At 41.7% G+C, this 24053-nt stretch overlaps 1 protein-coding gene across 1 annotated transcript in view; it reads right to left on the reverse strand.

The window, feature by feature from the left end:
* The window catches only part of camkva (CaM kinase-like vesicle-associated a), a 124242-nt gene that overhangs the window by 76566 nt on the left and 23623 nt on the right, over nt 1-24053 (reverse strand). Inside the window, exon 2 of the mRNA XM_048606688.1 lies at nt 6545-6652. Within this exon, the coding sequence (XP_048462645.1) occupies nt 6545-6639 (95 nt within the window). The 5' untranslated portion in view covers nt 6640-6652. The remainder of the gene's footprint in view (nt 1-6544; nt 6653-24053) is intronic.

Here is a 24053-nt window from a genome sequence, read left to right on the forward strand (position 1 = left end):
CATCCCTAACTTCCTTTGAGAAAGTGATAGTGAGCTGTCTTCCTGACTGCTTCCTTGTGCAGTATGCAAGCTCATACTGCTCTTAAGAAGGAGGTCCTAGCATTTTGACCCAGTGACAATGAAAGACTGGTTACATAGCTCCAAGTCAGGATGATGTGAGAGGCTCGAAGGGGAACTGGGAAGTAAGTAGTTTTCCTACGTATCTGTTACCCTTCTCCTTTTCTCCTTCTAGATGATAGAGGTCACGGATTTGGGAGGTACTGTTGAAGGAACCTTGATGAGTTGCAGCAGTGCAACTTGTAGATAGTACATATTACTGCTTCTGTGAGTCAGTGAGGGAGGGAGTGAATGTTGAAGGTGGTGAATGAGGTGCCAAATGAAAACATAGCCTTGTCCAGGATGGCATTGAACATCTCGAGTGTTGTTGGAGCTGCATTCATCCAAGCAAGTGGGTAGTATTCCATCACATTCCTGACTTGTGATGGTGGCAGGCTTTGGGGAGTTTGGAGGTGAGTTAGTCACTGTTGAATTCTTAGCGTCTGAATTTATCCCATCCTGCAATATTTAAATGGTTAGTCCAATTCAGTTTCTGGTCAATGGTAACTCCCAGCATGATGATTATTGGAAATTCAGTGACGATACTGTTACTGAAAATCAAGAGAAAAAGTAGGAGAAAATTATTGCAGATGCTGGAATGGTATTTAAAACGAAAAATTCTGGAGATCACAGCAGGTCAGGCAGCATCCATGGAGAGAGAGCAAGCTAATGTTTCAAGTCGGGATGACTCTTCATCAGAGCTGTCGTGAAGTGTGGAGGGGACAGCATTTATGCACAGGGTGGGAGGGTGGAGTGCTGGGGGAGAAAGGATGTTGATAGTTCAGATTAAGTGATTGGGATGTGAGAATAGTAGAACAATGGTGTGTCTAACTGCCAGACTGGAAGGAACAGACAGTCCCACTGGGGTACAGGTGTGTGTGTGTGTGTGTGTGTGTGTGTGTGTGTGTGTGTGTGTGTGTGTGTGTGTGTGTGTGTGTGTGTGTGTGTGTGTGTGTGTGGAGGTAGGTGGGAAGAGAGGACATGGTGACAGAGAATGTAATAAGTTAAGCTAAAAGAAAGAGAAGGAATGGGAGTAGGTTCACAGTCTGCTCTATCCAATCTGACAATTAGACACACCATTGTTCGGCCATTCTCACATTCTGATCGCTTAATCTGACTTAATCACCCTCCTCCCCTTCCAAACCGTGCATAAATTCTGCCCCCTCCACATTTCAATTCAGCTCTGATGAAGAGTCATTTAGACTTGAAAATGTTAGCTTGCTTTCTCTCCATGGATGCTGCCTGACCTGCTGTGATTTCCAAGCATTTTTTCTTTTCATCAAGAGGTTAGGTTCTCTCTTGTTGAAGGTGGTCATTGCCTGACGCTCATTATTTGTTACTTGTCAGCCCAAACTTGTATATAGTCCAAGTCTTACTGCATTTAGACATAGACTGCTTCAGTCTCTGAGAGTTGCAAATCGTCCTGAACATTGTGCAGTCATTAGCAAATATTCCATTTCTGACAGTATGATGGAGGGAAGATCATCAATGAAGCAGCTGCAGATGGTTCAGGCTGGAACATTAGTCTGAGGACCTCTCAGGGAGATTTTGTGGGACTGAAAGATTGACTTTCAACAATCACAACCAACTTTCTCTTTCCCTCTTTCCCACTAACTCCAGTTTTGCTTGGGTTGTTGATGCAATTGTTGGTCAAATGACACCTTGATGTCAAGGGGCAGAAGCTGGAATTCATCTCTTTTACCCATGTCTGTGCCAAGGCTGTCATGTGGTCAGTACCTAAGTATCCCTTGGTGTAAAGCAAACTGGGTGTCAGTGAGCAGGTCATTGCTGAGCAATTGCTGCTTGATAGCACTATTGACAATGCCTTCCAGCACATCCCTGATGTTTGAGATTAGACTGATGGGGTGGTATTTGGTCAGGTGGGATTTGAATAAATAAATGAACAAATGAAAAAGTACAGCACAGGTACAGGCCCTTCGACCCTCCAAGCCTGTGCCGACCATCATGCCCTAATTAATCTAAAAATAAACCTACCATTTTTCGATCGGTGTCCCTTTATTCCCTTCCTAGTCATGTACCCATCTAGGTGCGTCTTCATTGTGACCACTTCCACCACCTCTTCTGGTAGTACATTCCAGGCTGCTACCACTCTCTGCATGAGAAACTTCCCTTGCACATCTCCCTTAAACTTTCCCCCTCTGATCTTGAACTTGTGCCCCTTTGTAATTGAAACTACAACCCTGGGAAGAAGCCTCTGACTATCCACCCTACCTATGCCTCTCATAATTTTGTAGACCTCTATCAGGTCACCTCTCAGCCACCGTCTTTCCAGTGAAAACAATTCTAGTCTTTTTAACCTTTCCTCATAGCCAATGCCCTGGAGATTTTTTGTGGACACAACAATTTCCCACATTTCTGGGTAGATGCCGGTGCTGTATCTGTACTGGAACAGCTTGGCTAGGGGCACAGTAGGTTTGGGAGCACAAGTGCTTTGCTGAAATGTTATCAGAGTGTCCCATACCTTCAGGCAATTTTGATATTACATGGAGTAAAAAGTATAAGCTGATGGTAGGCATCTGTGGCATTGGCGACCTCCACCTGCTGAGCACTACTGTTTGAAGGTACTTGCAATGCTTCAGCCTTGTCTTTTGTACTGATGTGCTGGGCTCCCCCATCTTTGAGGATTGGAGGACCCTCCTCCAAGTAGGTGTTTAATAATCCACTAGCATTAACAGCTGAATGTTGGAGGATTGCGAGAGTTTAGATCAAATCCAGTGGTTACTGGATCGCTTAGCTCCAGCTCCTATTTTGGCATGTATGTGTTGTTGCTCATGGTAGAATCCATGACTTTTGCGTCCATTAGTATTACATATGCCAACAATTGGTGGAAATTGTAATATTCAAGGAACAGAGAGTTCCTAGGGATTGGTACATTTGACGATTCCAAAAAAAGTTATCGTCAATATTGCTGAGGAACAAGGAGGGGGTTGTGAGGTTTTCATCAGGTCACATAAAACAGTTCACAGATCACTGAAAAGCAATTCAAAGGTTACAGTCAATTAGAGTCAGAGAGGGAGTCAGCGACAGGCTTCAAACAGTCAAGTGCTGCTGAGAAGGTCACTGGCTGTATATAGTTGGGCTCAGGGAGAAGTTCCAAGATGGTTGGATAGCTCTGTGCAGCTAGGACTCAATGGAGCCAGCAGATGTTAGCTAAGTGCTGGAATGGAGAATCAGGAATGTCCTGGAAGCTGTGAGCAGCTCAGAAGAAGCCTGTAAGGAACTAATACTTCAGTACAGCAGAGAGTAGGAGATGAAAATTTGTTTGGTGAAGCTGAGCAAGGGTAGAGTTCAGAAAACAAACCATATGAGTACTAGCTTGGAGAAGCTAGCAGTCTGTGAAAGTTTGGAGTTGTGTCTGTGAGTAGGGACTGCAGTGCAGTTCAAAACATCCAGGGGAAAAGAATAGAAGAATAGAATAGCCTTTATTGTCATGTGCACTTGAATGAGTGCAGTGAAAAGTTTGTAATGTTGCTGCTTTGGTGTACCTAGGTACAGATACTTTAAGTGTTTGTTACAGAATTGAAAGAGTAAAATAAACAGTTTAGGATAGGAATACAAAGTTTTAAAAAGTAAAAATATAGTCCCAGTAAAGGAGGGTGAGTTTCTAGAATATGAGCAGCTATTGAGGCAGCCCTTAATGGATTGCCTTGAGAAGCAGTTTGGAAGCTAGGCTCTTGGAAGAGAAAAATTTGAATCTCTTGCAACGTTTTAATGAGATTTGACAAACCACAGTGTAATTAACATCTGAGGGGGTACTAAAAAATCCATGGGATCTGTCTTGATAGCATTTGCTATTTCTTGTCCTCTGTGGGGCATTCAACCACAGTTTGTTTTTTTACCTATATTTTACTTAGGTTAATTCTGATGTTAGAATATAAGTTGTATATGTCCTAGATTGTGTTAGAATTCTGACTTTGTATCGCAAATTTTACTGTCGCTTGTTCAAAACCGTGGAATAAGGTTGCTTTATTCTCTTCATAAGTACCTGGGATCTCAAATTTTGTCCACTTAAATAAAAATTTACAGGTCTCAAGCCAGGTTGTAACATAAATTATAATAAGCTTCACCAGGTTGACATCTCTTTTTGAGGTATGCCTGGTGCTGCTCCTGGCATACCTTTCTGCACTCTTCATTGGCATGATACTAACGGTGGAGTGAGGGATATGCTGGTCATTTTGTTGCTGCTGATGGCCCACAGTGCCTCATGGGTGCCCAGTTCTGAGTTGCTAGGTGAATTGAAAATCTATCCCAATAGTAGTGCTGCACAACCCAATGGAGGGTATCTTCAATGTGAAGATTGAAGATTCCATAAGAATGTCACTCCTCCTGAAACTGTCATGGATACTTTCTTCTATAGCAGGTGAGGACAAGATGAAGTAAGTTTGTTCCCTCTGTTACTTGCCTTACCAACTTCCACAGATCTTATCTTGCAGTTATGTCATTTAGGGTCCCACCCACTCAGTTAGTAGTTTTTTTTTCCTTCTTTATTCATTCACGGGATGAGGGCAGCATTTATTGCCCAGAGGGTAGTTAAGAGTCAACCACATTGCTGTGGGCTCTGGAGTCACATGTAGGCTAGACCAGGTAAGGATGGCAGTTTCCTTCCCTAAAGGACATTAGTGAACCAGATGGGTTTTTCCCCCCTGACAATTGACAATGGATTCATGGTCATCATTAGATTCTTAATTCCAGGTATTGATTGAACTCAAATTCTACCATCTGCCATGGCAGGATTCGAACCTGGGTCCCTAGAATGTTACCTGGGTCTCTGGATTAACAGTCCAGCGATAATGCCACTAGGCCAATGCCTCCTTGGTGTTACTGAGCCACTCTTGGGGATAGGCATTCAAATCCGCCAACCAGGGAAGACTTTGTGCCCTTGTCATCCTCAGTGCTTCTTCAAATTTGTGTTCATTGTGGAGGAGGATGGATTCATCAGCTGAAGTTGGGGCAAAGGGTGGTAATGATAAGAGGTTCCCTTGACCATCTTTGACCCGATGCCATGATATTTCACACAGACTGGAGTCAGTGTTAAGGATATGTAATATTTCCCCATTAGATTTAATAATCAGTAAGGAGTAAGTTCCTCACTCAGAGAACAATTCAAACTCACTAGTGAGCCACCATGGGCAAATTGCTTCCAAAAAGGAAAGTAGACGGTTATGTTACAGAAAATAAATAGGCTGAGAGGCAGATGGAGCAGAAGAAAGCATGTGTCAGATATAAGCACAAACATGGACTACAATCATAGAATCCTTACAATGCGGAAAGAGATCATTTGGCCTATTGAGTTCATGCCAACCCTCCGAAGAGCATCCAAACCCAGCCCCGTACCCTATCCCAGTAACTCTGCATTTTCCATGGCTAATCCACCTGGTCCCCACATCCTTGTACACTATGGACAATTTAGCATGGCCAGTCCATCTAACCTGCACGTCTCTGGACCGTGGGAGGAAACCAAAGCACCCCGAGGAAACCGACGCAGACACAGGGAGAATGTGCAAACTCCACACAGACTCCCCAAGGCTGGAATCAAACCCAGAGATCTGCCACTGTGAGGCAGCAGTACTAACCACTGTGCTACAATGCTGCCCTCAGTAGGGTTGAATGTCCTATTATGCTGCATGTTCTGTGAGACCAGGGATACACTTGGATCAAATCTGGGATCATGCCTGCATATTTTGCAGTATTATCAGCTCATGTAAACTTCAGTGGTTCAAAGCTGTTGGGTCCCTTCCGAATCTTGAAATCCTTAAATGGGTCACCTTGGAATCACTTGTCCATTTAAAACAAATGTTCCGTAACTTTACTTTCTAGTACCTGGAATCAACACATTCATTGCCCTAAACACTCGAGAGAAATACCTTTCTGCCTGTGTGTAGGCAACCAAAACTTAATGAGACATTTCACATGGAATCTATAGGCAGCAACCCATTAACCACATTTAAAGTTCAATGCTGCTCTTTCCCCTATGTAATCCAATATCTTATTTCCCTCTATACTGGTTGGTGAGCCAAATGGTCTTTTCTATCTCAATACTTTTTAGTAATGTTCTTAACTCTAATAATTGCTGAAACTATAATTACCGAAAATATAGGACCTTTACTACTGACAAAAAGCAGAGATTTCTATTTCAACGAATTTGATTCTATTGCAAGACCCAGAAGTGAAAGGGCAAGTTCCAAATTCACTATGTCTCCTTGAATTATCAATGTGATTCATCTTTAGATTTACTATTCTATAAAGTCGCATTAGGTCTGGTTAAAGTTCCAGTGCCAAATATTGTTCACATCCATCTGCTTCCTATTTCCAATTGCTAAGTTTTCTAATTTACTCTTGAGTTGCACATTTTTCTGTGCGTAAGCGAAAGGGAGGCAGAAATTATAACCCAACATATAATCCCTCAATGGCTTTGGTGTATACTTACGTTTTGACTGTTTGTCCCAAATCATATTTGTCCGTTACGTCCGAGGGGTTATTGTAATCCTTTTTGTCACCGAGCGTTATGCAGCCAAAAGGCATTGCTGTTGTTAGTCTGCAAAGAAAGCAAATCCAAAGCAATTAGCGAGGAAGTGTAATTGATGATACTATAGCTTTTAAGAAGTGTATTTTATCCTGTTGTTTTCTGATGAGAGGTTTTAAGATAGAGGCGTAGAGGTGTCTATTTGAATTCAATAGAGTAAACAGCTTGAGAAGCCCTGGAATTTTTTTTTTAACAGTAGAAGCAGCCTGAATGGGTGGTGTGAAGCCTCCCCAGAGCCAAGATTTTTAGTTTTAGCTTTTCAGTAGCAGTTGATGCTGGTGTTTTGAAGCTGGATGTGGAAGCTGGTTTTCCTCTCCCTGTTACAGTTAAAAACTGGAGGATCTCTTCCTGCTGTTGGAATCGCATGTGAGGCAAGCTATTTTACTATATTTACCTTTGCCAAGAGCGTGTTTATGGGATGTTGCTATATTGGAAATGTTACTGTTTAGTAGTTAAATAACCTATTATTCTGTTAAGTTTTCTGAGGGAGTTAAGTTATCCCAATTTCTTCTTTCTTTTATTGTATTTCAACTATCGTGTATGAATAAAGTGTGTTTTCCTTCAAATCTGGTAGTTTGACCAATCGAATTGCATCCAGAATGCAACGCCTGGCACATGCCTTTAAAATAAGAAAAAATTAGGATCTAAGCTATCTTCATATATTTTGAGGGGATTTGGTCTGGTCCATAACATGTATTGCTTATAAAGATGTTGGACTTAAAAATTATCTTTGCAAGGTCTATGCAGACGCAGCATTGTCATTTTATCCAATTTACATTCCAACAACATTCCAACATAGAGTCATATAGCACAGAAACAACCCTTCGGCCCAACTTGTCCATACCAACCAGGTTTCCTAAACTGAACTGGTTCCACTTCCCTGCATTTGGCCCATATCCCTCTAAACGTTTTCTATCCGTGTACCTGTCCAAATGTCTTTAAAATGTTGTAATTGTACCTGCCTCTACCACTTCCTCTGGCAGCTCGTTCCATGTATGCACCACCCTCTGTGTGATTCCTATTCAAACTGAAATGACACTGAACTGCAAGTACTCATAATAAAAGGCGGTGACTAACAAATAGATGGAAGAGCTTTTTGAAACCAAGGCCATGAAAGATTATGTTGTTGACACCAAAAATTGGAAGCCAGAAAAGTGGATACAGAGAGAATATTTCCTCTTGTGGGAAAGATCATAACTAGAGATCAAAATAGAAAGCTGGTCAGCAAGAAGCCCGATATGCAATTCAGAAGAAACATTATCAGCCAAAGAGTGGTAAGAATGTGGAGCCCACTATCATAGGGGGTGGTTGTAGCCCAAGTCCAACCTGTGTGCATGAGAGGGAAATTTTTTTTCTCACTAGGTCAATCATCTTCCAGATTGGTCAAAATGTGGCCAGAACACGACATCAATTCTACGGATAACAGTCTGTTCAGAGGTTCTTTGTTCTGCCGGATATGGTTGCATTGCTACAGTGGTAATCAATCCGACAGAGCATTCAAAATTGCAGCATGATCCTTTCACTTGCTGAAAAACGTTGGTAAGATAATATCTTTGGGCAAATCAAGGGACATCACATGAATGAAAGGCTGTTGTCTTTTATACAACAGCACTGAAAGGGACTCAAACTGGCAGTGGTCAAAACATTGCTAACTAGTCTTAGACTGATACAGCATTGGACAGCATTCAGTTCATGTACTAGATCTTTGAACGGGTGATCTAACCAGCCTCACTCCCCTACGCTTTTCTCTTAGTGCTGCATGTTTTTCCTTTCAAATACATATCTAATTACTTAATGTGCACTATTAACGCCCTTTCTTCCCCAGCACTCCCCACACCACCCCAAACCCCGCCAATACATAAATGCTGTCCCCTCCACACTTCACATCAGCTCTGATGAAGAGTCATCTGGACTCAAAATATTAGCTTGGTCTCTCTCCCCATGGATGCTGCCTGGCGTGCTGTGATCTCCAGTATTTTTGTTTTCAGTACAGATTCCAGCATCTGCAGTAATTTACTCCTTTATATCTACCTGCCTTGATTACTGACCTTCCTGGGAATGAAAGCAGTTCCTCCTGATTTGCCCTCTCAAACTCCGCATAATATTGAACACCAATATTCAATCTTCCTTTGTGAACATGTTAAATGATTCCAATTTCCTGGAATAGTATATGAGGACCCTGCTCAGTGGAGACAGTAGACCGATATTGATAAAATTGGAATGTTTCTATTGGCTTCCATTTCAACCCAGTTGTTAATTAATTGAATAAAAATGGAAGCAGCTTACAAGACCTTTGACGTGTTTCAGACTGAATTGTTGTGTGTATTTTTTATTTTTGATTTTATACTTAAATCAATACTGTAACAAAAATGGGTTTTGCAATATGGCAAGATAACTATGACAGGAAACTCAAGGCTCCTTACTGTTACTGACATTGCCTTTTAAATAAGGTACGTAGAACGTCCAAATGAAATCATAAGGAATCTTTATACATGCAGCTACAAGCAAGTGAAATATCCACTCAACTAGGATTTCACTATTACCCTTAACTGACTTCAGACTTCATGCTTATAGTCATATAGTAATATTTTTCAATTAATCATGTTTTAATGACAAGGTCACTGAACTGACCACCTTAGCTATTGGCTACCTCACGGTGTGAGATGTTAAACTCATTCAACACCCTTTCTCTTATTCAGAGTTAAAACTGGGTTGAGCACGATCTAGAAGTTTTGTTCATCTATTGTTCCTCCTGTCCTCTTTTCCCAGGGTAGAACCATGGACGTCCATTGGATTGGTGCACACTTGTGGCCAAAGTAGTGTAGTGGTTTGCCATTGCCTTCTGCAGGATGGCTGACCAGGAAACTCGCTCACTCTTACCACCTGCCATATTTACAAACTGACAATCGATCTGCTTGGCCATGTGATGGGTACAACTTGCCTGACTATCAAGTCCTGGTGTGGGAATCAAACCCAGAGCATCTGGCCCAGATACAGGGTGCTATCCACTGAACCACAAGATGTTGACCTTAAATGCAACACATGGGAACATGTCAAGCATTTGTATTAACATCTGCCTCCTCAGTCCCATCTGAGTCAACTTTGTTGATGTTCATGCAATCATAGAATCCCTACAGTGTGGAACAGGCCATTCGGCCCATCAAGCCCACAGTGACTCTTCAAACAGCATCCCACACAGACCCACCCCATCCAAAAAACCCTGCATTTTCCATGGCCAATCCACCTAGTCCGCATATCTTTGGACTGTGGGAGCACCTGGAGGAAACCCACACAGACACGGGAGAATGTGCAAATTCCACACAGACAGTCACCTAAGGGTGGAATCGCCCCAAGGTCCCTGGTGCTGTTGGGCAGCAGTGTTAACCACTGAGCCACCGTGCCACTCAATTCCTTGAAAACGTTGAACGACAGAGCAAGAGTATAGGGCTGAATGGCCTACTCCTGCTCCTACTTTCCATATAAGTATAAAAGGATACATCCAACTTTACACAGTGTTACCTATACTGTATATTGGGTTAATGAAGATATGTAAATTACATTTGTGACAGAAAGATAACATTTCACAAGCACATTGCATGTCGCACAATTTGCGATAAGTCACGTTGGTTTTGGTGCCATGAAACAAGACTGGTGTTGTGAAGCCAAGGAACAATTGTGCTGGGGAATGAAAGCCTACCCAATTTTGGATGTGCACTGACATCATCAAGAACTTTTAGCTAAGGTATAAATAAGTTGATAAAAGGGTTAAGTTTACTTCGCACTGCTCCAATGAGTCTGTAGCTGCCACAGCCATGGGAAAGGGGCATTCTGTTTGAAATTTCTCATGTCCCTGAGAGCCAACGATGCCCCCCTCCCCCAACCCCCACCCGACTCACCCACCTCTGGCTGCTTTGAAGACACTGTTTGTATTAACAGGAGAGACAGTAACCTAAGGGCACACGTTTAAAATAATTGATGATAATGCTTGGATGTGGGTTGTTATGATCTAGAAGACATTGCCTAAAAGGGTGACAGAAATAGATTCATTAATAACTTCCAAAATGGAATTACATATCTGCTTAAAAAGAATAATAAAAAATACACAGCCATAGAGGAAGTGCAGAGGAATTGGACTAATTGGTAGCTCTTTAATAAACTACTAGAGAGTTGATGGGCTGACTGGCCTCCTTGCTGTGTTGCATGATTCAATGATCCTTTGCGAGAGATTGCCCTCTTAGTGTCATTGTGATTAGCTTGAGGTAGCCATTTAAATTGGATTCTAAAATTGATAGACATTCACCCCATGTCCCACTCTGGGCTGAACAAATTTGAGTTAAATATTAGTTTGGTATATTGTATAAAGAGAACAGAGATCTATTAAGTGTTCAAGATAAAAATCCAGCGGGTGTAAAACTCATAGGTCACATCGTCCTTTTTTGACTCCAGGGACAAATGACAAATCCTGCTGCTCAGTCCTCTGTATATGTTCTACATTTCCATGTCAGGCTGAACAAGGAGAACAGTGCATCCTTATAAGTAATGCATGAGGAATCACAATGTTGCAGTTTGTATTGCATATTAGTAAGTTAAAGGAGATGGATATCTTTAAATTATGCAGTTTTGCCCGATGTATCAGATAGAAGTTCGGCTTGTCTTTCATTTCCAAATTCTTAGCAGATCACTAGTTGACCCCAGAATGCTCACAAGTGTGGTGTAAACATATGAACATCAGACCTTACCATTTAGGAGGAGCTTTGGGCCATTTGGCCCTTCAAACCTGCTCCACCATTCAAAAACATTTGGCTACACTTGCCATTATTGATCAGTGCATTGAGTATAGGAGTTGGGAGGTCATATTGCGACTGTACAGGACATTGGTTAGGCCACTTTTAGAATACTGCGTTCAACTCTGGTCTCTAGGAAAGATGTGAAACTTGAAAGAGTTCGGAAAAGATTTACAAGTCTTGTTGCCAGGGTTGCTGGGTTTGAGCTATAGGGAGAGTCTGAATAGGCTGGGCCTATTTTCCCTGGAGCATCGGAGGCTGAAGGGTGACCTCTTGGAGATTTATAAAATCATGAGGGGCATGGATTGGGTGAACAGTTAAGGTCTTTTCCCCAGGGTGGGGGAGTCCAAAACTAGATGGCATAGGTTTAAGGTGAGAGGGGAAAGATTTAAAAGGCACCTGAGGGTCAACTTTTTCACACAGAGTGTGGTGCGTGTATGGAATGAGTTACCAGAGGATGTGGTGGAAGCTGGTACAATTACAGCCTTTAAAATAGGAAGGGTTTAGAGGGATATGGGCCAAATGCTGGCAAATGGGACTAGATTAATGTAGAATATCTGGTCAGTATGGATGAGTTGGACCAAGGGGTCTGTTTCCATGCTGTGCAGTTCTATGACTCTGACTCTGGCTGTGGTCTTAGCCCCACTTTCCTGTCTGAGCCCTTGCCTCCCCTAACCCAAACTCACCTCTATCAAAAATCTACCTAATTCTCTGTCAAATAATTTCGATGATCCAGACTCCACTATTTTCAGGGCAAGAGAATTTCAGAGACTAACAACTGACAGAGAGAAAACAACTGTTCCTCATTGTCTTAAAAAAAAACACATTTCTTATTCTTAACTTACACCTCCCAGTTCTAGCCTCCCCACAAGAAGAAACATCCTCCCAGTATCCTCCCTTAGGACTGTATGTATATATTTTAATAAGATCACCTCTCACTCTTCTAAACTCTAATGTGTTACACTTGCATTACTAGTGTGTAAGTAACTACAAAACAGGAATTTATTTCAAAACCATCGCAATGAATGAAATAAAATCATGAGACCTTACATTTACAGTTATTTTAATCAACCTGTTTATGACACTCCTCAAGGGCAGTGGAATTTGAAGCTTCTAGTCAAAAAAAAGCTCTACAAACCTTGCATTCATGGCATGCATTTCAGCCAATTAACTACCCTTGTCAATTACGTTCTGTCTAATTGTTTCTCTTCTGTATGGACCTCTGAGATCCATGTGGAGTAACGGCTTTCGAAAACAGAAGTCAATGTGTTGGCACACTGATTGCCTTTCACGGATCCTCAGGCAGCTTATACGGCCATCAGGCAGCATTGCTTGTCATGTGTAATCTTTTTCGTACATGCATCCAATTTTCACACAGCATTGTCCCACAAACAGCAGTGATGTGAACGGCCACTTAATGTTTTGGGTATTGATTGAGGGATAAATATCAGCCAGGGCACTGAGAGAAAATAGCAATCAAGTTACATCAGTGAAATAGACATTGCAACTAAGACTATTGGGTTACCTGGGGGAAATAAGTCTTTTTTCTTTGTGATCTTAACCTAGTCTTCCTTTTCCCAACCCAAGTCCTTTCTACATCATCTGTTGGATGGTGCAATCTCCAACATTAACCCTTTTAGATACATTACCTTATACAACATGTAACTCCCAGATAAGTAAGTCAGAATGGTCTGACTTTAATTTGGAGTTGGAGATTTTTTTGGAAGGTCCCAGGGAGCAGGGGAATTGCCCATCAGATGCCCAAATATTCCGTGCATTGATAATTCTGTGGGGTCATGCCTGCATCTTGTGTTGCACATCCAGTTTGGAACCCTACCCAGAGCCAGGAAGATCTGCATCATTAAATTATTTCATTTAAAAAAGTCCAAGCCCCTGTCAAAACCATTAACTGGGTCAATCCACTAGTATTTGGAGGGCTGGAGCAATGTGACAAGTTACATCACTCCATTTTGTTCAGCCAAATCAGACTTTAATTTTTGAAAACCCTAAGTGCAAACACTTAGAATCATAGTGTCAGCTAGAACGGAAACAGGCCCAACTCGCTCTGTGAAGTATTGAAGACAAGCTGCATTTTTGGAGGTGCCATCTATCAGACAAGAAGTTAAGTCAAGGGCTCCATAACTTATAGTTCCTTTGGCCATTTGCTGTGTCCATGCAAGGTACAGAGCAGGAGACTAAGCCTCTGATACAATGCTCTGAATAGTGCAGGTTCGCTATCTTTTTGAATGGGTCTGCCACGTGCACATTGGGGACACTTTAAACGCCAGCTAAAATATTTAAATAACTCGTCCCATATTTATAAAGGTGACTTACACTTAATTTACTGCAAATAGTAAGAAAATTGACATCATATCCAGAACAAATACAAACGTTTCCAACAATATTATTCAGTTGGGGTTTAATAGTGAACAGAAGCAATTAAAATTATGGGTGACAGTCTGTGAACTTGCCTCCTGCAAATTAAATCTGCAAGTTGTCTGCTGCATTGATATGTCAGGCATTTTCCAAGCAGATGCAAGTTTACTTTGAGATAATACCTCAGTCTCAACTTTAAGCAGGTCTATTCCCATCTGTGTGACTTCCAGCATCTTCTTTTGCTGTTGATGGCTCAATTTAGTCTTTGAAAATGTGTTCTGCAATTCCACCAACTGGATGTACTTTTTTTTTATTCCAAAAGCCAACATTAATCCCCCAATTTTCTGCTGAGTTCATGGTTCTCAGATCAACATCCAATTCTTACTACAAATGCTGATCTATCAGTGGAGCGTCTCTCAGTGCAAGGGACTAACCAGGCTAAATAACCGACTAGACACTTTAGAGCAATCTTAACATAGCGGGAAAGAAACTGGACTTCTTCAAATAAACTCAGCCTTTGAAGTTACGGGAGAAAGCAGTGTCAGGGCACTAGATAATTTGCACCAGCACAGATACACTGTCTATGACTTTGGGCCTAATGCTAGAAAGTGTTGATTTAGTGTCGTAGACTCGATGGGCCGAAGGGCCCATCTGAAGAAGGGTTCCAATCTGAAACATCAGCTTTCCTGCTCCTCTGATGCTGCCTTGCCTGCTGTGTTCCTCCAGCTCCACACTGTGTTATCTCTGACTCCAGCATCTGCAGTTCTTGCTATCTCTGGGCCAAAGGGCCTGTTCTGTTCAGTATGATTCCATGAGACATAGAGTCTCAGCACGGAAGCAGACCCTCTGGTCCAACCTGTCCACATAATCCCAAACTAAACCAGTCCCACCTGCCTGCCCCTGGCCCATATCCCTCCAAACCTTTCCTATTCATGTACTTATCCAAGTATCTTTTAAATGTTGTAACTGTACCTGCATCCACCACTTCCTCAGGAAGTTCATTCCACATGTGAACCACCCTCTGCGTAAAAACATTAGCCTGTCATGTCTTTTTAAAATCTCTCTCCTCTCACCTTAAAATGTACCCCCTAGTCTTGAAATCCCCCATCCTAGGGAAAAGACAACCACCATTAATGATGGGCTGAATCTTCTCCATTTGTGCTGTGACCATTCTATGATTCTAGAATGTTATTATTGCACATGCAGAGATAAGAGGCTCCTGGTTATAAATTGTTGATATGTAGGAAATGTGAAAGGCTACTTGTACACTGATGTCTCACACCTGAGTTTGGATTTAACCCAACCTCATGGGGTGATTTTTAAAATTCATTCAAAAGATGTGGGAATCACTGACAAGACTTGGATTTATTGCCCATCCCTAGTTGCCCTCGAGAAGATGGTGGCACTGAATTGACTTTGTGAGCTATTGCCATCTATGAAGATTCTCCCACAACAGTGTTTGGGATGATCAGCTGGGCTTTGAACAAGTGGCGATGATGGTACAGCAATATGTTTCTAAAACAGGCAGGTTCAGGTCTTTGAGGTCATGATATTCCTTGTCCTTCTAACCAATAGTAGTCATGGGCTTGTGTGGTGCTATCAAAGAAGCCTTGGTGAGTTTTTACTGTACAGTCATGATACAGTACCAATGTCAGAGACAGTGTCAGAGTGCCAAATTCCATTGCACTCACAATGTATGTCCCCTGGACCATGGAAAGGCTTCAGAGAGTCAGGAAGTGAGCAACTCACTGTAGAATAGCTAGGTACTGACCTGTCCTGGTATTTATGTGGCCGATCAAATGAAACATCTGGTCAGTTGTGATCCCCAGAACATTGGTGAGGAGGGAGGCAGTGATGGATTTTTTACATTTATTCACAGAAAGTGGCTAGGCCAGCATTTATGCCCATCTCTACCACATTGCTGTGGGCCTGGAGTCACATGTAGGCCAGACCAGGTAAGGATGGCAGTTTCCTTCCCTAAAGGACATGAGTGAACCAGATGGGTTTTGAAGACAATCGACAATGGATTCACGGTCATCATTAGACTCTTACTTCCATATTTTTATTGAATTCAAATTCCACCATCTGCTGTGGCAGGATTTAAACTTGGGTTTCCAGAACATTACCTGGGTCTCTAGATTAACGGTCCAGCGATAATACCAGTACGTTGTTGCCTCCCCTAAATGGATTGAATGTCAAGAGGAGATGGTTAAATTCTTTCCTGATGGAGGTGACCATTGCCTGGCATGAATGTTACTTACCATTTATCAACCCAGACTGAATTTCCTCCAGCCTGTGCTTTGTTTGGGCTCGTGTTACTTTAGTATCTGAGGGGTTGCAAATGGAATTGAATACAATGCAACCATCACTTCTGATCACTTGATGGGAGGGTGGGGGTGGGGAAAGGTCAGTGTTGTAAAACCCAAAGATGGGGAATCTTGGACCACTGCCCTAAAGAACTGCAGCATGGGCCAGTAGCTGAGCTAATTGACCTCCAACGTTTGCAACCATTGTGTTTTGTGTCAGTTGAGACTCCAGCCAGTGGAGAGTTTCTCCCTGATTTCAACTGATTTCAATTCTACCGGGACTGCTTGCTGCATCCTTGTTAAAGTGCTTCTGTGTTAGTGTCAAGGGCAGTCACTCTCACCAGTTCTCTGGAATTCAGCTGCTCTGTGTGTGTTTAGACCGAGGCTGTAATGAGGTCAGGAGACAAGCGATCCTGGCAAAATCCAAACTTATGGTGAGCTTGTTATTTGTAAGTAAGGTGCAATCCGTAACACGAATCAAAATTGCCTTTCATCACTTTGCTGGTGCTTGAGAGTAGAGTGGGCAGTAAATATTTACATTTATTTGGCTTTTTGTGGATATTTATATACATATATAAAGTAATTGAAAATACAAATAGTACAGAATGTATGATTTGCATCCATATCACCTGCAGCAATTATCAACTGACCTCATTTGTTTCTAAAAATATTATCCAGAAAGTAGGAATCATTATTCATAGTTTGAATCAGATAATTGAATCCATTTTTGAAGTTTGACTCTGATCAAAGGCAACCCAAAAGGTCACAACATGAGGTTAGAAACAAAATGTTCTTAAATGTTCAGCTTTCTAAGACCACTGTATTGAACATCATGATAGTTGGAAAGTTTGGAACTACAACCTTACTGGGTCAAAATCCTGGAACTCCCTACCTAAAAAATACTCTTGGCATTAACGCTGTCCACTTACATGTCATATGCAGTGGTTCAAGAATGTGTCTCACCGCCACCTTTTCAAGGGTCATTAGGGACAGGTAATCAATGTTGTCTCAGCCAGAGCTAATAGGTGGAGGCAATGGCCTGGCAGTAATGTTACTAGACCTTTAGTCCAGAAACTCAGCTAATGTTCTGAGGACTTGGGTTCGAATCCTGCCATGGCAATTGGTGAATTTTGAATTCAATCATAATCTGAAACTAAGAATCTAATGATGTCCATGATATCAGAAAAACCCATCTGGTGCACTAATGCCCTTCAACTCATCCTAACCTGGTCTGGCTTACATGTGACTCCAGACCCCCAGCAAAATAGTTGATTCTTAACTACACTCTGAAATGGCCTGGCAAACCACTCAGTTCAAGGGAAGCTAGGAATGGGCAATAAATACTGGCCAGCCAGTGACACCCACATTCCACATGTGAAAAAAAAGCCAGATTCACAATCTATGAAAGGATAAAAGAAGACATAACGACAATTGACTGCATAAACTTTTCCTGCTTAAAACATAATGACTTCCTGCCAGTGCTGGTACTGCACTGGAAGAATGATGAAACTATAGTGTGTCAATTGTATCTAATCAGTGTCCATTATAATTGTGGACACAGGAAGTTATAACAGAAGAAGTGCACAGGATGTATGTGCTATTTTTTAGATGGGCTTCAGATTAAAATGAATGCTGGTCTTTATACCCAAGCCTAAAATACAGCATTAGAGTCAATCAATCTATAGTATTCTAGAGAGATTATGTTGAGTGTGGGTAAATTAGGACAGAGCCTGGCCTTGATCTGGGATGGAGACTAGAGATGAAATTCGCAACAAATGAAATACTTTGATAACTATTTGACAGATTGAGCCAGAGTTCTGTATTTTGAAGATGTTAAGTTCATCAGTCTATTCCATTTAACCCCTGAATGCAGGAAGGCACAGGAAACAGTAGCAGGAGGAGGCCCATTCAGCCCCTTGGGCCTAACCCACCATTTGAGAAGAACATGGCAGATCTGATTGTGGCCACAATATCTCTTTCCAGTCTGTCACTCTCCATCATCTTTGAACCTTATATTCCAAAATATATCCAACTTGGCCTTGAGAATATTGATTGAATCAGCCTTCACTGTTCACTGGTGAAGAGAATTCTATGGACTAACAACTCATTGAGATTAAAAAAAGACCTCCTCATCTCAGTTTAAAATAGGAAAGCCATGATTTTCAAACAGTGCCATTTTGTTCCAGAGTCTTCCACAGGGAAACATCCGTTCAGCATCCATCCTGTCAAGTTCCCTCAGATTCTTATACGTTTCCTGCCAGATGGAATACAATGTGGGAAAAATGTCAGGTTATAAACTGTAGCGGGAAGAATGGAAGAGCTGAATATTATTTAACTGGAGCAAGATTGCAGAAAGCTGCAGCACGGAGGGATTTGGGAGTCCTAGTACTTGAATCACAAATAAACTAACTTGAAAGTTCAGCAGGTAAAGGGAAAGGCAAATGGACCGTTGGCCTTTATTTCAAAAGGAATGAAGTATAAAAGTAGGAAAGTCTGCTAAAACTATACAAAGCCTAGTCAGATCACCGCTGGAATACTGAGACCATAAGACCAGAAGAAATAGGAAAAGGAATAGGCTATGCAGTCCCTCGAGCCTGCTCCACCATTCAATAGGATGATGGCTGATCCAACTTTCCTCAAGTGCATCGTCTTCCCTTTCCCCATACCCTTGATTTCCTTACTGATCACGAATCTATCAATCTCAGTCTTAAACCAATCAGCATATTTTGTTCACGGTGTAACAATGTTGTTCCCCTTTACATTGGGATTGTTGTGAATTGTCCTAGTGAGTGCAAGATTAATAGCTTTAACAAAGTGTATTTTTTCAACAATATTCAAGTTCTGTATGACAATTATAGCATTAAATATTGAAATAAGAACGCGCTGGACATTTTCTGAAGACGGATTCCCCACCCGAAATGTCAGCTTTCCTGCTTCTCTGATGCTGCCTGGCCTGCTGTGTTCATCCAGCTCCACACCTTGTTATCTCAGACTCCAGCATCGGCAGTTCTCACTATCTCTACAGTAGGTCAGCAGCTTCTGTCGATAGAGCACCTAAGGTTACAGACAAATTCCCTCTTTTCCAGAACTTCTGAAGTTTTCCTCTGACCTATATCAAAGTTCAATGACCTGAAGCATTAACCCAGTTTTGCTCTCCAGAGATGCTGTCTGATCTGCTGAATATTTTCCAACATTTCTTTCTGTTTTTAATTCAAATTCACAGCCTCTTTAGTATTTTGCTTTAAGTTTACTGGAAAATATTGAAGGCATAGCCATGTTACCTTTCACTGAGTGGCATTGTGCATGTTTGCAATGTTTCAGTTTAAGTTGCAAATAAAAATGACCAGACACAAGTCCAACCTGTCATGTGCTATTTTCAAAATTGACTAGGAACCTTTAGAAAATTAAAAACATGGAGTTATTGTTAAAAATAATCAATTGTGAATATTTTTCTGATTAACCAAAAGATATGCACACCTAATTTGGAGAGTCTTAGAGTCATACAGCATGGAAACAGATCCTTTGGTCCATGCCAGCCATTATCCCAAACTAAACTAATCCCACCTGCCTCCAAATCTTTCCTATTCATGTACTTGTACAAATGTCTTTTAAACATTGTAACTGTACCCGCATCCACCACTCTGGAAGTTCATTCCACTTGCCAACCACTCTCTGTTTAAAAAAGTTGTCTCTGATGTACTTTTTAAATCTTTCTCTTCTCATCTTAAAAATATGCACCCTAGTCTTAAAATCCCCCACCTGCTATTCAGCTTATCTATACCCCTCATGATTTTCAAAACCTCGACAAGATCAACCTCCTATACTCCAGGGAAAAATGTCCCAGCCTATCCAGCCTCTCATTATAACTCAAGCCGTCTATTCCTGGCAACCTCCTGATAAATAGAGAGACAGCGAGAGACAGTGAGGGAGAAAACATGACAGTGGAAGCATGTAACTGGCGCCACATCTTATCTGGTGGTGCTGACTGTACCATTTGGTAATTAAATGACTATTATCCCAAAGACCTAACATATCCTAACGGCAGAGCTCATATGTATCAACAGGACACAAGGTACAAAATTGTTTTGGATATGAAAGAGTGCAAAATAAATCCAAACAGGTAAAGGTTGCAAAAATGGAAAATGCTCCATTTGATTACATCTTTATACTGATGAGAAAATAAATACCTTACCTTATTATTAAAGATGATGCAGGAAAAAGGGTTGTGAACAGCCTGTAATTAGAGACGTGGTTCACTTTAATCTGAATTAGAGCGGGCGACTCACACCTAATGTCATTAACAGCACTATTCTCTGCAGTAATTTTATAAGTGGCACAGGGGCAGGGGACTCTTGTGGCACAGTGGGTACTGTTCCTACTTCTGGACCAGAAAGCCCAGGTTCAAGTCCCTTGTGCACCTGAGGTGGGTCATAATACATAGAGTCATGGGATCATACAGCATGGAAACAGACCCTTTGGTCCAATCAGTCTTTGCCAAACATAATCCCAAACTAAATTAGCCCCACCTGCTTGCTCCTGGCCCATATCCCTCCAAACCTTTCCTATTCATGTACTTATCCTAGTGTCTTTGAAACATTGTAACTGTACCCACATCTACCACTTCCTCAGGATGTTCATTCCACACACAAACCACCATCAGTATAAAAAACTTGCCCCTCATGTCTTTTTAAAATCTCTCTCCTCTCACTTTAAAAACACAGCCACTGGTCTTGAAATCCACCATCCTAGGGAAAAGACATCCACCATTAACTCTATCTATACCCCTCATGATTTTATAAACTTCTGTAAGGTTGGTTAAAAATGTCAACAAGTGGAATCAGGTGTTCTCCACGCATCAAAATGGATTCTAGCCACCATATTAGGGATTGTTTGGTGCAGTGCTAGTGTTCCTACCTCTGAACTATGGGACCTAGGTTTAAGACCTACCTGCGCCAGGAGTGTACAACAGCATCTCTGAACTGATGAAGGGTCTAGGCCCGAAACGTCAGCCTCTCTGCTCCTATGATGCTGCTTGGCCTGCTGTGTTCATCCAGCCCTGCACCTTGTTGTCTCGGATTCTCCAGCATCTGCAGTTCCTACTATCTCTCAGCATCTTTGAACTGGTTGATTAGAAAATATCTGGCCACAGCATTTTATTAGTACACGACCTGCCTATTATATACAGATCAATTCTTTGTTTCTTGACAAGGAAAAGAGAATTGTGATTTTTAATCTCTCCTATTATGACACAAGGACAGCACATCTGTACAAAGTGGCCAAGTTATGTAATTCAGTTTGAGTTTAAATAGTGAGTGAATGCTGTTTCTTTTTGTGTGTAAAAGCCAAGCCTAACCCTCTATCCCCTCAATCCCAAAGTCATCCATATTTTTGACCTAGACCACAGGGGTTAAGTTATGAGGAGAGATTATACAAATTTGGCCTATTGTCTCCAGAATTTAGAAGGTTAGTGGGTTATCTCATCAAACTCTTCAAGGTATGAGGGTAAATAAAGATAAATTATTTCCACTGGTTGGAGATTCTATAACTAGGGGGCATACATAGAAAGGATGTTGTGAAACTAGAAAGGGTTCAGGAAAGACTTACAAGGATGTTGCCAGGGTTGGACAGTTTGAGCTACAGAGAGAGGCTGAATAGACTGGGGCTATTTTCCCGGGAGCGTTGGAGGCTGAGGGGTGACCTTCTCGTGGTTTATAAAATCATGAGGGGCATGAATAGGGTAAATAGATGAGGTTTTTTCCCCTGGGATGAGGGGGTCCGAAAGCAGAGTGCATAGGTCTAAGGTGAGAGGAGAAGGATTTAAGAGGGCCTAAGGGGCAACTTTTTCAGGCAGATGGAGATGCGTGTATGGAATGAGCTGCCAGAGGAAGTGGTAGAGGCTGGTACAATTATAACATTTAAAAGGCACTTGGATAGGTATCTGAATAGGAAGGGTTTAGAGGGATATAGGCCAAATGCTGGCAAATGGGACTAGATTAATTTAGAATATCTGGTCAGCATGGACAAGTTGGACCAAAGGGTCTGTTTCCTTGCTGTATATCTCTATGACCCTATGTCTTTATTAGGGCCAGGCCATTCAGGAGAGATGTCAGGAAGCACTTCTATACTCAGAGGGCAGTAGATGTTTGGAATATTCTTCCACAAGAGGCAGTGGATGCAGGATCAGTTGTTAATTTTAAACCTGTGATAGGTAAATTTTTGTTAAGCAAAGGTATTAAAGGATATAGGTCAAAGGCAGGTACATGGAGTGAGAGATGGTAAGACCTGCCGATGCTGGAGTCAGAGGTAACACAGTGTGGAGCTGGAGGAACACAGCAGGCCAGACAGCATCAGAGGAGCAGGAAAGTTGACGTCTCAGGTTCTGAAGAAGGGTTCCAACATGAAACGTCAACTTTCCTGCTCCACTGATGCTGCCTGGCCTGCTGTGTTCCTCCAGCTTCACACTGTGTTATATGGAGTGAGATCACAGATCATCCAAGATCTCATTAAATGGTGGAATAGGCTTGAGGGGCTGAAAGGCCCACTCCCGCTCCTACGTTTTTTATGCCCTTTCTAGCAAAGGTTCTGAAAATTTAGAACCACAGCGTCACAGAATTATTTGGGTGCAGAAAGTGGCCATTTGGCCCATTGTGCCTGTACTAGCTAATAGTCCGACTTTACTATCTAGTGCCAATCTCCTGTCTTTTCCCCACATGTCCACGCACAATTACAATGCAAAACAATGCATCCAATGTCCTCTTGAGTGTCCTAATTAAACAGCCTCCAACAGGCAGGGCACTTCGTACTTGAACCACTTGGTGTGCAAAATTAGGTTACAGAACTTCTCCCTTACTGTCTCCAGCGCAATACGTTCAATAAGTGAAATCTCAGCAGCCTTCAGGAGAAACTAATTCAGAAGAAACTGCAATTTGGATTTGCAAACATCTGGCTTGCAATTCTCAACTTTTAGATTAACTTCACCAATTTAGTGGTCGTGGGGACAGGAAATTATTGCAGGACAGAAATAAATCCATAATACTAGGGTTCTGTCTGCCAGAGGTAACATTCTTGGAAATGCTATTTAAAGTCAAGTTGGCTGGACAGGCCAGCTCCCTGCTGGAAAACAATCTGGTATCATTTTTTAGACGGGTTAAAGTGGGACTTTTGTTGAGAAAAGCTGAAGGGTTCAGTAAGATTGGTAGCCTCAACGAATTTTTCTGGTCGATCAAGGTTTTTCATAAAACATACTCTGGAATATCGACAGCTGCAGTGCAGCTGAACCAATTCCAACAAGGAATGATTGACTGGGAAGTGATTAAAAATGTCTTTTTCTCATTATTGTTGCCATGAAAACAGTGTGATAGTGAAGTATTGACGATAGTAGTATAGCGATAATGTCACTAGACTAATAATCAGGAAACCACGCAGATGCTCTGAGGACAAGGGCTCAAATGGCAGCTGATTGGAATTAATAAAATCTGGAATTTAGGGCTGTTGTGGTGCAATGGTAGTGTCCCTACTTTTGAGCGAGGAGGCCTAGTTTCAAACAGGATGGTTAAAAATATTTACTAATATCTGGAATTGATAGTCAGTCTCAATAATGGTGACAATGTGATTATCTTGTCAAAAAGCCAACCAGTTCACTAATGTGCTTTAGGGAAACAAATCTGCCATCCTTGCTTGGTCTGGCTTATGTGTGACTCCAGGCCTACAACAATGTGGGTGACTCTTCATTGCCCTTCAAACTGGCCTAGAAAGCCATTCACCTCTAGGCACTTAGGGATGGGTAACACCCAAGTTTCACAAAAGAATAAAAATAGACTGTGCTTCCAAATACTGATCCTAGTTACTGTCCACGAGAGACATTAGCATTGGAAAAAAAAAAATACACTTACAAAATAATGCTTCTGATTTTATATAGATAACAAGGTTTAGAGCTGGATGAACACA

The sequence above is a fragment of the Rhincodon typus genome, chromosome 16 (genome assembly GCF_021869965.1).
Source record: "Rhincodon typus isolate 14 chromosome 16, sRhiTyp1.1, whole genome shotgun sequence".
Lineage (NCBI taxonomy): Eukaryota > Metazoa > Chordata > Chondrichthyes > Orectolobiformes > Rhincodontidae > Rhincodon > Rhincodon typus.